Below are 17,865 nucleotides of genomic sequence, written 5' to 3'. Positions count from 1 at the left end.
TTTTTGCTACCATAATTTGGTCAATGATCTCTCTTGTGATGTTTTTGACCTACATGGGTGAATAGATCCTTCCATGTCTTCTCATTGTGTATATATCCTAGAACAGAGTTGTTTAAGAACTATTCGCTTGTTGTAGAACAGTTCCCTTGTTTGTGTCCCTACTAGACTGTGAGGTACATGAGGGAAGGCCTGTCCTTTATTAATTTCTATTGAATAGAAATTTATTGAATAAATTAATCAACAATAGAAACTATGCAGTTAGATATGTTTTCTGTGCAAATTCATATTTTTATACAATTAAGCAATAGATTCCAAGGGATACCTCGTGTCACTGGTGTGAGAATAGAAAACATACCAGTCAAGCAAGCTATGTCACTTACTGGTTGTTTGACCTGGGATAGATGACTATGTCTCTTTGAGCTTCAGTTTCCTCATTATCAAATGGTTAGAATGATATAGTTTGTAGGGTGGTGTTAATGAGAATTAAATTAGATGATACATATCAAATGTGTGGCACATATAAATCCTTCTTGTTAACATATTTCCCCCTTAATCCAAAGTGCTGCTCAACAAGAGTTCGAAGACAATTGGACAGGAACCTCACCTTTCATAAAATGGTGGCATGGATGATTGCACTTCACACTGGTAAGTTTATTAAGACATTTGAGATTGCAAAGAAAACTTGGAACTAGAGAGTTGCCTCTATTCTTAGGTACCTTTTTGTGAGAGCTCAATCATCGTTTATAGGTAGAATAACTGCTGGCTGAGTAAGTTGTATATTTTGAATGAGTTCTGTTCAAAAAGGTACTTACCATTCTTTCTGTTATCTTAACATTAGGATTTCTTCCTTTAGGTCTTAAAATTTTTATCTTAGGATCTTCCTATAAAAATGAAATATGCCATAGGCAATGTTGATCCTGGTATTTTCATCCTTTTCCATCCTTTTTAGTATCAAAAAATGTTAGTGCACATGTGAGAGCTTTTATTCATCCTACAAAAGTGCTTGGTTGCATATGTGGATTTATGGATTTTTTGCAGTATACCTACAGTAGCCAGAGCCCATAAATTGAGACTCCCTTAAAACAGCCCTTATCAGCTAAACACCTCCATTATTATTACTGTTATTGTTATTATGTTATTACTATATGTATATATAAAATATATACATATTTATGTATATTATATGTTATAATTATCAGAGTGGGGGTGTCAGTGCAAGAAGGGGTATATCTGGGACTCTTATCCAATCTCCACTAATTCACTTAATAAATAATTCATGGGCCAGACAACAGGCATTCACAGTGACGAACAATACAGACTTTTACTCTGCCCTTAAGGAATCTGTCCCTAGCTTGAGTAAAATAGCTTAGATTGCAGGCATTTGACTGGATTTTTCTTCTACTAGTAGATCAGGCAGGCTTTTTGAGCAGTGGCAAATGAAATAGTTCAAAAGAAATGTATGATAAAATCTTGTTAAAAACTAGCACAGTGTACTGGTTAAGAGTACAGACTTCTGTACCAAACTTCCTGGATTTTATTCCTACATCTGCTACTTCCTAGCTTGGTGACCTTAGGAAAGGTTTTAAAGCAGTCTATGCCCCAATTTCCTCATCTGTAAGATGAGCTGATGTTAATAATACCTACATCGTTGGGTCAATGTAAGGAGTAATTGTAAAGCACTTACTTATTAGTTGCTTGGCACCTAGTAAGTCCTATGTGTTTGCTAAATAATGAATGTAATTTTTTGAGGGAGATTCATACTTATGACCATAGGTTTATATTAATTCAATCAAATCTGTCATATCTCTCTCTGGAGGTAATTTCAGAGTCAGGCAAATCGACTAGCCACTAGGCATTACATGAGAGTTTTCTTATTCCAGCATAAATATATTAGGGGGGAGAGAGACAATGAGAATACATTCAAACACCTTCAGAGACTAAGGCTATTCTGTAGAATCTTAGAACTTGGATAGATATTTAGGAGTATGTAGCTTAATACCTTCATTTTACAAATGAGGAAACCAAGACCAGAGAGGCAAGTCATTTTCCCACAATCATACAACTAGAGAAAAGCTTACCTTACAGAATTGCCTTGCCTCTCTCGTTCTGGAGACCCACTTCTTGTTTATAAGTGTCTTGGGCCATCGCTGTGTCTCCCTGTGACTTATCATAGAGTCAGAGGCTGTGGCCAGAAACCCAGCTTACAATAAATTTGTTTCTCTTCTCTGCCCTCTTTAGCAATTCACACCATTGCACATCTATTTAATGTGGAGTGGTGTGTGAATGCCCGAGTCGGAAATTCTGATCCTTATTCAGTAGCACTCTCTAAAATTGGAGACAGGAAGAATGAAAGTTATCTCAATTTTGTTCGGGATAAAATCAAGGTAAGCCTCTCATTTTCTGATTCAGATATTTTCTAGGCCATTAAAATTGAAGACTAGATTTCAGTGAGTGAAGAGCTCTACTTGGCCAGAACAACAAGAAAACTTGGCTAGCCATCAGAGGGACATGTCTGTAGGTTATAAGAATGTGAGTATAGAAAAAATATCTCCCATACTCTTGACCCCATGTATGGAGGGTCTCTAGAAGTTTTCCAGGTCTTTAAGCTCACTATGAGAATGTGTTTTCATGGAGCCTGGAGTAACTCAGGCTTACCAGTGGCTATACCCACCAGTCAAAGAAAGCCAGGAACACATGTTTAGTCAAAGTTGGGTTTATTTCTTGCTACAGCAAGAGAGAACTCACACCTTAAGGTGTGTCTGGCACACTTCAGAAGGATGTTATGAGGGACTTGTCATAGGATTTAGGCTTGTGTTAGATGGTTTTGGAAGGGTTTAAGAAAGCACAGATTTGCTCGGGATAAGTTATGGTCAGAAATTAGAGATAGTTCTCATATTATGTATTATAATAATTTTTCTAGGAGGCAGAAGGAACAGAACAGGGCTAAATCTATAATAGGCAAAGAAGCAGTAGTCATCCATGTTCTTGTCTGGGCTCAGACATGAATTCACAGTGGTCTTGTTTTGATCTCCTTCCATCACACTCACAGCGTGACTTCATCTGATGTTGGTGTTGAAATAATTTATGTGAAGTAGGGAACACCTTGACCTAGGTGTTAGTGTCAGTTCAGCCACAAGCTGACAGCTATCAGCGATGCTTTTGTCCTTTTTTACCCACAGCATCTGAGGGATAGCCTATGCCTGCTAATTGTCATTTCCTGAGAAGCATGGTGCATTGGGAGTAACTCAGCAGTTCTCCAGAGGCAGCCAGGAGGGTATCCAAGAGCATGAACATCTTCCCTCCCAGCAGTTGTTGAAACTTCCTACACTCAGAGAGAGAAGCTCCAAGTCATCTTCATGTGCCCAATGGCTTGGGAAGATGGCTAAAGCACATTACTATACATTGAATTCCAGGCATATTTTCTTGTGTTTAGAAAAGATCACAAGAAAAGACCCTTAATTTTTACAAAATTTATTATCTTTCAACTGGCATGAGAATGACTTACATGATTAGAGAAAAAATTAAACAGCGTCAAACAAAACAGAAATTCTTTTTCTACTATATCTTGGATAATTTTTATTTTACATTGATCATTACTTGTCCAATGATATATGAGGATTGCAATGTGAATACAACTAGGTAAGCAGACACTGCCATGCTCTTCCCAGATCTTCCTGGATGACTTTTATTATATCTGTGCTCCCACACCCTCTGAGTGCTTTCATTTTCAATGACCTGTAGGTGTATTTCCTCCTCAGAGGACTGCCCTGGAGCTACTAGAGTCCCTTTGCACACAGGCTCAGAGATCCGGGAGGGCCTGAATGGTTACCTCTCCCTGGGCAGCCCTTAGCCAATAACTGGATAGGTATAGGCCACGAAAGCCCAGATTCCTTTCCTTGAGTCAAGGTAAACTCTGAGGTGTAACTTCCCCTTGAGAGTTTCCCTGCAGAATCAGACTGAAGCTATCCTTTGCCTGAGATCAACCCCCTGCTTGACTTGTCCCTCTTTCCTGTCTATTCCCCCATTCCCCTTACCAGGTTTTTTTTTTTTTTTTTTTTTAATCACATCCTTTCTAAGTCACTTGCCCATGAATCTTCATCTCAGGGTCTGCTTCTGGGGAACCCAGCTGAAGATATTTGGCATTCCCAGAATATATTTGCAAACTAAGCACTGTGGCCATTTCAGAATCAAAGAGCTTCAGATACTTTTAGGACAACCTGTAGTCAACTGATGGCCTTTATTTGGTACTCACTTAGAACTAATTATTTAAGTATATCAGTTCATATTTGCTGTGACACCTCAACCATGTAAGACATTTTAAAATTCAGAAATATCTATTCCAAGTCTGTATGTCTCTGTGAGAAATAATTAGGATTATCCAAAGGAATTAAAATACCTATTGCTCTATAAACTGGATACTTTATAAATAGGTAGTTATGCATTTGAGAATGCAGAGTAACGTGTGTGTGTGTGTGTGTGTGTGTGTGTATGTGCGTGTGTGCTTATATTTTACAGAACCCTGAAGGAGGCCTGTATGTGGCTGTGACTCGGTTGGCAGGCATCACGGGAGTTGTCATCACATTGTGCCTCATATTAATTATCACCTCCTCTACCAAAACAATCCGGAGGTCTTACTTTGAAGTTTTTTGGTACACACACCATCTCTTTGTCATCTTCTTCATCGGTCTTGCCATCCATGGAGCTGAGTGAGTGTTTAAACTCTGAAGCCAGGGACTATATATCCCTCAACTTCTAGGCATGATGCTTTATTAGAGGCATAGTGACCTCCTTGCCTGTGTGTAGTCAGCTTGTCTACTAAGGGAATGTAAGAGGACAGAAGAGTTCAGCTTGATTGGAACCACTCAGCAGCACTTTAATTTCTTGCACCCATTTAATTGCTATTCATAGCACAGGTATTTGTAGCAAGCTTGAAAAATATACCAAAGTCTGAGTATCTCTGCAAGTGTATAAAACATGTTGAGAACACTGGTGGGGTCCTGGATGTCTGCAATGATGTCTCTGTGGTTTAATCACTAGTAAATTAGACTAAACTAGAGGGGTTAATGATTAATCAGGAGTTGTTACAGTTCAATAAATTTTGATTTAAGCCCACAATCATTTATTAGTTGCCTACTGTGTATAAGCACCTATCTCAGGCACTGTGGGAAATACTAGAAGGAAAAATACATGGGTATTGCCTTCAAATATTCTAAAATATAATGATAAAGGTAATAGCTAACTTCTACTGAGGGTCTGTGCTAAGGGCTTGACATGAAATATTTCTTTTGCTTCCCAAAATATATACATGTTTTCACTATCCCTTTTTCCTAGAGATAGTAATTGTAGACAAGGGACCTAAAGTTAAAAACGTTAAAATATGTAGCCCAAGCCACTCAAATGATAAGTGGGATTGGAGCCCAGGAAGTCTAAAGCAGGCTGTGATAAATGCTCTCTTAAAGACACACAGTGCCTGGGTGTGTGGTTGGGAGGGTTTGCCTTATTGGAAATCCTCTTTAATACCAGGTTTCCTTTTTCTATTGTTTCACACCACATACACACAAAGGCAGGCCTGGGAAGTTCCCTGATGGGCATTAGGACTCCAGGAAACTAGGAATGGAGGAAGTAGAAGCTCAAGGCTCAAACACTCTGCTCAGAGTCCAGTCAGCCTAGAGGTGGCCAAGATGTGGGTGTGAAAAGGAGAAGTGTGGGGAGAAGTAGCATTGGGCAACCACTGTGTGCATTTTTAATCTACTTGCTGACTCTGACCCCTGACAAACTCTTTCTAACCACCAAGAAATCAGTGGAGACCAAGAATCTCTTGACTCTCCTAAAGCAATTGTGTATTTTTAAATGGGACATAGTCATAATGCAGCTGTTTCAGAGACTCCCAGAGAAGAGAAGGAATTTCTTCCCTTCCCTAGTTTAGTAATCCTACCACTTTCCATTTGTATAGTTTCACAGATATTCATCTTGCTTAGGAGCAAATAGAGGAGGTATATTTACCCATTTGAGGAGAATCTTCTACTTACTCTGGTTAGGTGATTGCTCACAGTCTCATGGCTACAGAACAGCTGAACTGGGACCAGGCTTCTGGACTCCTGGTCTTAGTACTGAGACGAGAAGGAGAAAGTTAGATTATTTTTCTATTATTTACTTCCAATGAGAACTGAGACATTAAGAATTTTAATAGTTATTTGTTGGACTCTTTGTATCTGACATTTTTTATACATTATGCCAAGTGATTATTCAAATAAACCTTTAATGAAGTACTATTATGCCTATTTTATAGCTGAAGAAGCTTAGGCTTAAAAGAAGTTAAATAATTTGTCTGAGGCCACCAAACTAATAAAGGGTAGAACTGGGACTTGAACCCAAGGCTGTCTAGCTCAAAACAGGATTTTTTTCATGAAATCACTCTGCTTTAAATTATTACCCTCATGTAAAATGGGGGTAATAATACTTACCTTTCAGGCTTGTTATAAGGACTGAGATAATTTGTACATAGTGCCTTTTCCCAAGCATGGCAAATAATAAGTACTCAATACATGGTAATTCTCTTCCCCAAGACCTGGGGATACTAAGGGATGGTGGTTAATGACCTTGAATTAAAACATTCTCAGAATACACCAAATGGCACAATAAATTTTAGGTCTCCAAAATAAACTTTTACAAAGGGCCTTATGTGTTTCTTCTTATATATTCTGAAGACCGTATCATTTATGCTCCTTGAAGTCAGGGACGTGAAGAATTTCATAATGCCCATAAATTTAAGTCTTCTTAAACTGATTTCAACATTTTGGCTTAATTTATACAACTTTTGAACCCACAAAAAAAGCACTTCTGCTAAGTTTCAGGGCCACTGTATATGACTGTCTGGGTTGTCCACTATACAAGGGTGCCTGGCCAAGGAAGGTAAAATTAGCCCATGCTGTGCTGCCCAAGCCTTGGAGTGTAAGACTGTCCTCACAGAGGAGGCACCCTCTTCTAATTTGCACAAAGGCCTTATATAGGCCAGCAGTCACCCTGTTAGTTAGTTGCAGTTTTTCTGCTTTTTTTGTTTGTAAATGAAAATTATACTCGAGATAGAAGCATAAATTCTCCTTTTAAGAGAACACATATTGATGATCCAAGACTTAACATTCCATAATGTTACATGTAAATATTCTTTCTGCTATTGCACATATTTTTTCTTTTCTGTTGCTGAAGATCACATATTTTCTTTCCATTCCTCTAATCTATTTGGAGGGCATAATAAGATTTTACTTTTAAGTGAAAAGTATAAGACTTATATTAGAGTACTTCAAATATATCCAGAATCTAAAATAAACAAAATTTCTAATTATTAATTGGTCCAACTCTTGACTTACATTTTTCTTCCAGACGAATTGTACGTGGACAGACCGCAGAGAGTTTGAAAGAGCACAATGTAGAGGTTTGTAAACAAAACATCACAGAATGGGGGAAAATAAAGGAATGCCCAATTCCGCAGTTTTCTGGGAACCCTCCTATGGTATGTACAATTCACTGTTGCTATTACAGTTTCATTACTGACAATCTTCAAACTATGTCTAAGAATCATGTACAGATGTCATAGAGTTGTTCATTACAGATGTCATGGAACACCTAAGTCTGCTTTTCTCTGCTGTACCTATTGGGCAGAATTGTTTCTTGAAAAATAAGCTTTGCATTGGTCTGCTATCAATGTCCTGATATAAAATTTGAAAAAGCAATATTTTTAAAAGCGCTGTTTGCTTTCAAGAGGCTCCATCTCCTTTCTTCTGAATGTGAGGGATACAATAACACCAGTTAATGATATTCAGAGGGACATTTAGGGATTCCATCTTGAGCTAAGTTGGGTAGCTCAAATAAGTCACCTACAAGGAACTAGGAGCCTCTTCAGATACCAGAAAGTAAAACTTTCTATAAGATTTTTAGAGCTGGGAAGGGAATTGATAAGGTGGCACATAGGGCTGCCTTTAGGCACTGGGAGGTCCTGTCTATGAGGCATAAAGGAGGCTGGACAGCCAGGTTCATACCAACACTGAATGGCATTGGAGGCGGGGGAGGAGTGTGGCAAGGGTGACAAAGGAAAAACATGGTGAAATACTTCTCTTCTTCTACAGGGAGCCTGAAAGTCTCCATTTTGTATATTCTCAATATCACTGCTCCATAGAGTGAGAAGGTGGCGCTGTAATCTTCAGACCTTTTCCTCCATTGGCAGAAAGTATACTTTATTGGTTATTGTGCTAGCCATTTGTATAAAACTAGACAAAAATCAACATTTGTATAGGGCTTCTGAAGAGAATTACTATTTTTTCCTTAATCACAGTATAACATAAAGGCAAATTTCCCATCCCATTTTCTCCTTTCTTTTTTTCCTACTCTCTTAGCATGGGCATACTCTTCCTCTAGACACAGTGTGCTATCTGAGGACTTAAAATCTTTAATCATCTTTGTCCATTAATGAAAGTAACCAAGTATATCAGTGTACTGTCCCCACTACATGCAAGCATCAATAGGAAGGATAAAGAGGCAACTGTATTGCCAATCTTCTTTGTGGGCTAGGAACTGCACATTTGATCACAGCTGGACTCAGAGTACTCCTACCTTGACAGGGATCTATCTCAAAGGAGCTTCTGGGTTTCTGGGGATATTAAAGGCAACATCCAAATCTGGTTCCATTCACTGGGGTCCCATGTTGGTATCCAGGAAACAGATGATGTGAAACTGTTTTAAATATCTGTTCCATGAAAACAAAAGCCAGCAGCAGAACATTCCTGACCTCTGGGATATTCTTCAGCTTTGGCTGCAAATGGGGACATTCAGGTGTTGTCAACTTCCAACAGTTTCTTAAAAAATTAATTTAATAGAAAGATCATATGTAAAACTATGGGAAACACTCTCTTATTTTTTTCTCCTCCTTGGAATCCATTCTGGAGAGTCATTGTTGAGATGATATTGCCCTCTAAAATTCTTTGTTACTTTTGGTATTAAACTAGGAACCCAACTGGCTGAGTCCCAAGATGGATCTGTTTGGCCTAAATATGCTTTTGTATAGCCAACAATGCTACAGAGTAATTCCAGAGTTCTGAGGCACTGCATATTCTGACCAGAGGGGGATCTAGAGAAATCTGAAAATCTTTCTGTTTGTCCCCATTCAGCAAGTGCATTGCAGAGCTCCCAGAATTTACCAGAATATTGGAGAAACAGCCAAACTCTTGCACAAAATTTGGCATCTTGCAAAAGATTAAACTTGGACTACGTAGCTAAGAAAAAGCAATTGCAATATTTCATTAAAAATATTGTGTTGCTGAAATGCTACCCTTTAGAGAAATGTTAATTCTGAAACCAGTCTTGCTCTGTTGTAGAGTTATTGCAATGGCAGTTGTGACACTGAGAGGAAATCCCATGCTTATGGACAGTTCCTCTTGGGAAAGTTTCATGCTGTAGATACAGTTCCCTAATGTGACTAAAAAGACTGCATTTTTACTGGCTCAAAAAATTATATTACTTTCAGATATATCCATACATCATATTGTAGAAGAAATTTTCTTCTCTAATGTCAAATATTTAAACAAGTCTACAAAGATTAACTTGACTTCTAAAATTTTTTCTCCCTCTGAATCTTTTATTAGCTGTCACCCCTTAACACATCTCATTTTCATTTTTGCTCCGATTACAGACTTGGAAATGGATAGTGGGCCCCATGTTCCTGTACCTCTGTGAGAGGTTGGTCCGGTTTTGGCGATCTCAACAGAAGGTGGTCATCACCAAGGTATTGGATGGTTTAGGAATTACTAGTAGTCAGTATCTAACTATATAATGGACAAGTTTACCCAAGTTCTCTATATCATTGGTTGGAGCAATCATTTACTCAGTTTCTTTTGATTAAACTTAGGGCAGAGAGAAGACCTATAGTTTATTTCAATGTACTTAGCTTGATAATCAAATGGTTGGACCTTTAACAGGGAAAACTAGAGGTTACCATTTTCTGTGTTAAAATGAAGCCACGTGACTTGTGTGTGTGAATATTTCTCTCTCTCTCTCTCTCTCTCTCTCTGTGCGTGTGTGTGTGTGTGTGTGTGTGTGTGTGAGTGTTTATGGGGGGAAGGGCATAGAGGCATTGTGTGGTTAATTAAGAATGGAGAAGGAAAAGAGGTGAATTCAAAGGGCATAAATGGAGTCTTAAAATATTCAGATGCCCAAAGAACCAAGGAACCAAGGATAGGTCTGATTGAGGTTGAGATAGTTTTCTATGTGGCCTTTACCTCCTTTTCTGTGTTTTATATGCAATCATAGAATATCAGAGTTGAAGTGCTCAAAGTCTCAAACAAGTTAGTAACTAAGCTACACCTCAAATTCGGTCTCCTAACTCCAGATCTAGAGTAGCTTTTCCCCAACTGTTCTCTAAGCTGTTTGCCATCACAAAATAATTAAATATCCAACTAAATAAATATAAATGGAAACTCCTTGTTATAATCTCAGGGACCACCAGGCAAGACTATTTTTATCAAATAAAATTTAATTCAATTCAACTCAGTTCAAAAAGTACTTGCCAAAAGCCTACTATGGGTTGCTTTTGCAAAACACGCAAAGTCTTCCTGTCCTCCACCCTAGCTTTCCTCATTTGGCATCTAGGGTCATAGTAAAGTTAGGTCAACTGGCATTGAAAGTCTTGAAATATAGGAAGCCACAATAGTTCTTCTTTCGTGATATTATATTGTATTATAAAAAAATCTCCTAGATCAGCAAAAAGAGCTGCCACAAAATTTCCCTTATTAGACTAGAGAGGACTGAACCAGACAAGTATTTCCTTTAAACATACTTCTAAGGCAAAGTGTGAAGAAAATAGATATTCATTTTCTTCTCATATAAACTAATATAACAAACAAGATGTTATTCGAAAGTATTCCAGTGAGAATGCTGTCCGCTAGTACTTCTTATTTAGTTAAATCCCATTTGTGCCTGTGGTAGCAAAATTGCAATGTGGTAAAAATTGTTCACCACACAAAATTGCAACATGATAAGACAATTTTCAACATAATTTTCATTTTCTGTTTTCAAAATGAAGCTTTACAACTCTTTATTTCAGAGCACAAGGGAAGATGGCTACGACTTTATCATATAAGATGCTTTTAAATCATAAGTTTTAGAAATGTTTAATAATATTTTATTAAAGGAATGTCCCACTCTTCCACAACTCCCTGCTTGCAAAAAAAAAAAAATCCCAGCAATATCAATCAACCTTAGGAAGCTGCTATTTTGTTTCTGTTGATTTTTCTTTCTTTTGATGTCCCTCAGTTTATTTTAGTTATACATATAAAGTTCTTCTAGACATCTTAGTAATCAATAAAGAAACGGTATATTACTGTCTGTATTGCTTTTTATTGTGTTCAATTAAAAAATGTTTATCCACTTATTAGTTGAGGAGACATTTGGATTGTCTCCTGTTTTTGTTTTGTTGTTTGTTTGTTTTTGCTGTAATCAATAAAGCTGCTATGAACATTTGTGTACATGGACAATGAGGATGGCAATGAGTGGGTAGGATCTGGCTTGGGGAGAGATGGATGATACACTCCCCAGGTAGAGAGAAATGTACAACCAATGCATGGAATCAGGCAGGTTTCAGGGATAATTCAGGACAAAGACAGACCCCCAATTAGGCTTGGTTTGGGGGATGTTACTACATAACAAGCCAATAGGATCTCCTTCTTCTGTCCAGTTGCTAAGGCCCTCTCTCATCCCCCCGGAAGATAGGAAGGATGAGTAGGAAACCATCACTTTTTTTCTATTTTTAGTACCTTTCTTGACTTCTGAGAGAAAAAAAAAATCAAAATTGGTTAATATCTTAGGTTGGATTCCTTGGTAAAGACTCTGAGACAGAACTTCATGCATAAGGTTTCCAGGGACATGTTCTCAGGAGATGAACCTGTAAAGGAAGTAAGAAAAGCAGGATTGGGGAGAGAGAAAAGCTGACCCACAATGTATTTGCCACTGTGGCCTCCGCTGACCCTACAGGGAGTACTGGAGTTGGGGTGGCCCCTCTGAGTTGTCTGAAATTAAAGAGAAGGGACTAGGCCTTTGTATTCCTTCATCAGCCCATCAATAGTCATGGGCTACAGCCCAGGGTAATTCCCAGTGACAGACACATCTGCTGGAGGAACTGCTGTGTTGGCCCCCGAGTGGAGATCTGGGTCGGGGGGGGCATCTTAGTTCTTTTTATCCATATGGACACTGAAAAGGCAAGTGTTGAGGAAAAGTGGCATTTCCAGACACATGTTTTGTTCCATAGGTGGTCACTCACCCTTTCAAAACTATCGAGCTACAGATGAAGAAGAAGGGCTTCAAGATGGAGGTGGGACAATATATTTTTGTCAAGTGCCCCAAGGTGTCCAAGCTGGAGTGGCACCCTTTCACATTGACCTCTGCCCCTGAGGAAGACTTCTTTAGCATCCATATCCGCATTGTTGGGGACTGGACGGAGGGGCTGTTCAATGCTTGTGGTTGTGATAAGCAGGAGTTTCAAGATGCCTGGAAACTACCTAAGTGAGTACAATGTGCATATTGCAAAGGTGTATGAGTTCAGGAAAAATGACACTAAATAGTTTCTTTCCCCCTGTATTTCACAAGTTTCTAACAAAACACACAGGTTCTAAGAATATAGGTAGCTATTTCTGTGTTCCCCATTTCATGTGTGTGGTGTGTTCATGCATATTTTTATAATCCTTATCTGAAATATAAAACATTTGAATCAAATATTAGTAAAGAATAATCCCAAATTCCTTTAAATATGTAAGAATCAAGGCCAAGTTATATTAACTTCCCTAACAAACAAAATTGTGGTGTATCAAACATATACTTCCATTTTAATTGGCATAATTTATTTGAGGGCAAATGCCAAACATTATTTCCTTTGACTCTTCTTCCCCACATGCCCATCACTGGGTCAGTCACTTAGGTGCTGAATAAAAGTTTGATAGTTTGTTGAATAATTCAATGAATAGACAAATGAAAAGTGGTGATATTAAAGCTGAAGGATGTTATGGTGTGGAAATTCTCACCTCATTGCTCAATGTGAGAAGGAATTTCAAGTGTGGGATGTCCTGGAAAGAGATACAGACATGTGTGTATGAGTATTTGGGTGTGGGTGCGGATGTGGTTGTGTAGGAGTGTAGGTTTGTGGGTGTTCTGTGTGGAAGGGGCTGAAGGGATGAAAAAATACCTGGGCTGAGTTACCAAATGTTTTCAGTTAGCCAAAATTTCCTCTTCTTACTTCCAACCCCAACGTTGGGACCAAGTTGGTCACTTGAAAGCTATCTCATAGAAGAAAGCACCCCATAGATATGTTGCTCCAGTTTGAATTGACATATTGCACATCCCCAACAATAATGGGTGTCCCATCTCACTCTGAAGAGCAACATGACTCTGTAACTATCTCCTCCCCATCTCCCTTCAGGATAGCGGTTGATGGGCCCTTTGGCACAGCCAGTGAAGATGTGTTCAGCTATGAGGTGGTGATGTTAGTGGGAGCAGGGATTGGAGTCACGCCCTTCGCATCCATTCTCAAGTCAGTCTGGTACAAGTATTGCAATAATGCCACCAATCTGAGGCTCAGAAAGGTAAGTTCCTTCAGTTTTGGAGAGCCTGGAGCAGTCACCTACACTCTGCTAAGTGAGGCCCGAGAGCACCTTCAGGGCTGAGGCTGGCAGAGACCAGACCATGGGAAATGAAGAAAAGCTTTGGGTGGTTCAGGAGGGGCAGGCTTTTCTTCAAAGGACTATTTGATAAGTTCAATATGCTTCTATCTAAGCAGGCCTATTAGTGAATGGAATATACTATATTTGTATCATTTTACTGGAAATTCAGAAGAAATGAAGTTGGGAAAGAAAGATAGTATTCATGACCCCAACCTAATAGCTATCCTTTTTGTATATTCTCTTCTAATATTTTCCCACACTTACATAGTTTTAGAAAGTTATAAATATTGAGTATGTATAATCTCATATCCTGATTTTAAAAAATATTATAGAAAGTGTTTTCCAGTGTTGTCACAGGCTTTATAATGATGATTTTTAATGATTCTTTCATGTTCCATTGAGAGGACATAAAATAATTTTTCTATCATTCTGTGTTAGATATTGAGATTGATTTGATTTCTGGCCCCCAATACTTTTTTTTTTTTTTTTGCATTCTCCCTTTACCTCTTTTATATGTGGAGAAGGTGTGAGTAGAACTATTTTTCTTTCTAGGAACTCATGGATGTCTGGCAGGATCAGGCAGGAAAGAAGTCCTATGGCAGTCACTGTTAGTCTAGATTCCAGTGGCCTTTCTGAGAGGAAGTTCAATGGAAGTCAGGGATTCTGGGAGAGTAAGAGCAGATCCAGTGGGAAAAGTGGTGAGCCAATAGATTTTTCTTAAGCTGTATATGTCTGAGGCCAAGTTATTTATTCACTGCTCTGTCAGTATGAAGACCAGAGAAGGTTTATGTGAACTAGACTGTGAAATGTCCAGTCTGTGAAATGAAAACCTGTTTCTAGGCATTCTGAACATCAGGAAAAAGTTTGGGGAACAGTGGAAATCCACATGTTAATGTTGATAGGGCCTATCCAAATATAATCTGCTTCACTATCCATCCCTTTTTCAGATCTATTTCTACTGGCTGTGCCGGGACACACATGCCTTTGAGTGGTTTGCAGACCTGCTACAGCTTTTGGAGACCCAGATGCAAGAGAGGAACAATGCAGATTTCCTCAGCTACAACATCTATCTCACTGGCTGGGATGAATCTCAGGTGAGGATGAGATTCAAAGCCTCAGGTCCCTCTCACAGTGTCCAGGGCTTACTCGCTTGCCCTTAGTTACTGGTGTGTCTTGTGTACTGTTTTTTTCTAAGAATGGTTAATAGATTCAGGTGATCCAGCCCATTCACTCTTATTCAGTATCCCCATTGATGTTTAGACTGTTGAGACTATATTCAAAGCTAAGAGGCCTATGAGGAAATAAAAGCCATGACTTTGACATTATCAGAGCAATGCTTCCACCAGGGGTCTCAGCCAGGTAGACAAGATGATCCACCGGGTTTTGGGGGGAAAATCAGCACGTGCGGGTGTTCGCACTTTCTCTCTCTCTCTCTCTCTCTCTCTCTCTCTCTCCCTGAGACTGAGTAATTTATAAAGAACAGAAATTTATTTTCTCATAGTTCTGGAGGTTGAGAAGTCCAAAATCAAGGTGCTAATAGGTTTGTTTGTTCAGTGAGGACTGCATTTTCTGGAGGGTAGAAATGCTGTGTTCTCACATGGTAGAAGGCAGGACAAGCTTGCTGAATGCTGCATTAAGCTTCTTTTATAAAGGCCTTAATCCCATTCATAAGGGATGAGCCCTTATGCTCTAATCACCTTTTAAAGGCCCCACCTATTAATATTATCATATTGGCAACAGCTAAATTTTGGAGGGGACACATTCAAACCATAACAGCTGGCTGTATATGGACATTGGCTCCTCAACCCTGGGCATCTTTCACATGCACCCTGTCACTATGAAGACTGACTTTTCATTTGGGTTTTGACATATTGTTTATTATAGATTCTCCAAGTCTTAGCAGAGTAAGCAATGTAGAGCCAAGGACACATGACCATAAGAATTGCTGCTACAGAAAAAGTGGCTTCGAGATGCCACTTCTGCAATTTAAAAACAAAACAAAACAAAACAAAAAACCCCAAAAACGCTTTGATAAAAATGAACCCCAGGGCTGGGCATGGTGGCTCATGCCTATAATCCTAGCACTCTGAGAGGCCAAGGAGGGAGTATTGCTTGAGTTCAGGAGTTCGAGACCAGCCTGAGCAAGAGAGAGACCCTCATATCTACTAAAAATAGAAAAAGTAGCCCAGCATCGTGTTGCGCACCTGTAGTCCCAGCTACTTGGGAGGCTGAAGCAGGAGGATTGTCTGAGCCCAGGAGTTTGAGGTTACAGTGAGCTACGATGATGCCATTGCACTCTACCCAGGGTGACAGAGCAAGACTCTGTCTCAGAAAAAAAAAATGAAGCCCAGGGAAAAAACTATATATAATTTATATAATATACAAATTATTTTACAGTTTGTTATTTTATAAAGCCAGTCACAGTTTTTCAAATGGGCAATATATTTGCATCGAAGAAATAATTATTATTTTTCTTTGAAAAACTGGTCCCTACAGGATTATTAAACCAGAATGACCACCTTGTTTAACCTCTTCTATCGCCATCATCCATCCAGTGAATTTAAAATATGATTTACTTTTTAAAAAATAATTTTAATTTGCCACTTTTTTGAAAAATACCTGCTGTTCAAGCTGAGCCCCCCCCCAGAATAATAGCAGAAAAACAACTTGTGACTGTGTACACATCACACCCACATGCATACACATGGACTAGCTTTAGGCTTGATTTAGTGTCTCATGTTATTAAAATATTAGTGCATTTTAGTCTGTAATTGTTTCAGTTCTTAGTGATTCTCCCAAAGGGGTGGGAGTATATAAGGGTGAAAAGAGAAAGTCAAATGTAGAGCAGAGAGAAAAGCAGTGAGACACCACCCACCCTTCAATGCCTGACTCAAACACTGTGGCCCTAAGTCTTCCCCTATCCTCTCACTACACCTTCTTTCTTTGTTCTTATTAGAATGTTTATGTCTCTTCCATGGCACTCATCACATGCTGTTCTACATACAGGGTTATTTATATTTATACTTAGGGACTCTCCTTCTAGATTGTAAATTGCTTGAGGAAGACCCAGTTTGTTCATCTTTGTTTACCTTTTAGCCTTCAGCAGGGTGCCTCAGTTAGAAGGGGTAGTAAGAGCTTGATCTGCGAATTATGTAAATACATCTGTATGTGCTTTTACAGCATGTCTCCTTTTTCTGAATTCATGTCCTTTCCTGCAGGCCAATCACTTTGCTGTGCACCATGACGAGGAGAAAGACGTGATCACAGGCCTGAAACAAAAGACTTTGTATGGCCGGCCCAACTGGGATAACGAATTCAAGACAATTGCGAGTCAACACCCTAAGTAAGGAGGTCCCCACCATGATGTTCTTGAGGCTTGTGATTTGCCTAAAGCAGCAGCCCCCAATCATGGCTAGACTTGTATATTCTAGAAACTCAAATACCCATATTACTATATAAAAGTCGAATTCATGCCCAATGGAAGGTTCCAGATATCTCTAATTTTAAGAGGGATCTTTAAATCATACCAAAATTACCTAGAGAGTTGCAAAAAATAAATATTCCCAGGTCCCCACCTCAGACTTTCTCTACCTGCACATCCCAAGTAGGGCCATAGTTTAGTTCTTTTCTTTAGTCTCCTAAATTTCACTAATATACCTACTTCTTTTAAAGATTCAAAATGGTTTATACTTATTATTAAGAAGACACTTTCCCCATTTTCAGTTACAGCTTCTGGATCTAAGATCATAAGTTGAAGATGTCCCAAGTTCCTTTCTGCTTTCACTAAAGCTTTAGTCACTATGAAACCTTAAAGGGGATCCCCTGTATTTCAACAACGTATGAGAAACTTGAGAGATCACCATAAATAGATCCTTTAGACCATTGCTTCTTACACTCTCATGAACATACAAATCACCTGGGGATCTTTTTAAAATGCATATACTGATTTAGTAGGTTTGGGATGAGGCCAGGGAATATACATTCTTAAAAGACTAATGCCAAGGCTACTTGAAACCACACCTTAAACAGCAAGACTTTAGACTCCAAAATTCAGAGGAATGGAGCCACACCAAACTGCTAGCAGTGTTGGTGTATCTAAAGCATGTTTGCTCCTGATTTCAAGATGCCAGAAAGGGCACGGGGGCACAGGGCCCTGAAGGGAAGTAGC

At 38.9% G+C, this 17,865-nt stretch overlaps 1 protein-coding gene across 2 annotated transcripts in view; it reads left to right on the top strand.

Moving 5' to 3' along the window:
* The window catches only part of CYBB (cytochrome b-245 beta chain), a 31,579-nt gene that overhangs the window by 12,077 nt on the left and 1,637 nt on the right, over positions 1 to 17,865 (top strand). For both annotated transcript variants that reach the window (XM_069462811.1, XM_069462810.1), the window contains 9 exons: positions 561 to 645; positions 2,239 to 2,384; positions 4,516 to 4,706; positions 7,381 to 7,510; positions 9,683 to 9,775; positions 12,293 to 12,546; positions 13,457 to 13,619; positions 14,645 to 14,791; positions 16,916 to 17,040. In XM_069462811.1, coding sequence (XP_069318912.1) covers positions 561 to 645; positions 2,239 to 2,384; positions 4,516 to 4,706; positions 7,381 to 7,510; positions 9,683 to 9,775; positions 12,293 to 12,546; positions 13,457 to 13,619; positions 14,645 to 14,791; positions 16,916 to 17,040 — 1,334 coding nt within the window. The remainder of the gene's footprint in view (positions 1 to 560; positions 646 to 2,238; positions 2,385 to 4,515; positions 4,707 to 7,380; positions 7,511 to 9,682; positions 9,776 to 12,292; positions 12,547 to 13,456; positions 13,620 to 14,644; positions 14,792 to 16,915; positions 17,041 to 17,865) is intronic.

Source organism: Eulemur rufifrons, chromosome 30, assembly GCF_041146395.1.
Source record: "Eulemur rufifrons isolate Redbay chromosome 30, OSU_ERuf_1, whole genome shotgun sequence".
In the NCBI taxonomy this organism is placed as follows: domain Eukaryota; kingdom Metazoa; phylum Chordata; class Mammalia; order Primates; family Lemuridae; genus Eulemur; species Eulemur rufifrons.
Note: the sequence above shows the minus strand (reverse complement) of the source record. Positions and strands in the feature narration are given on the sequence as shown.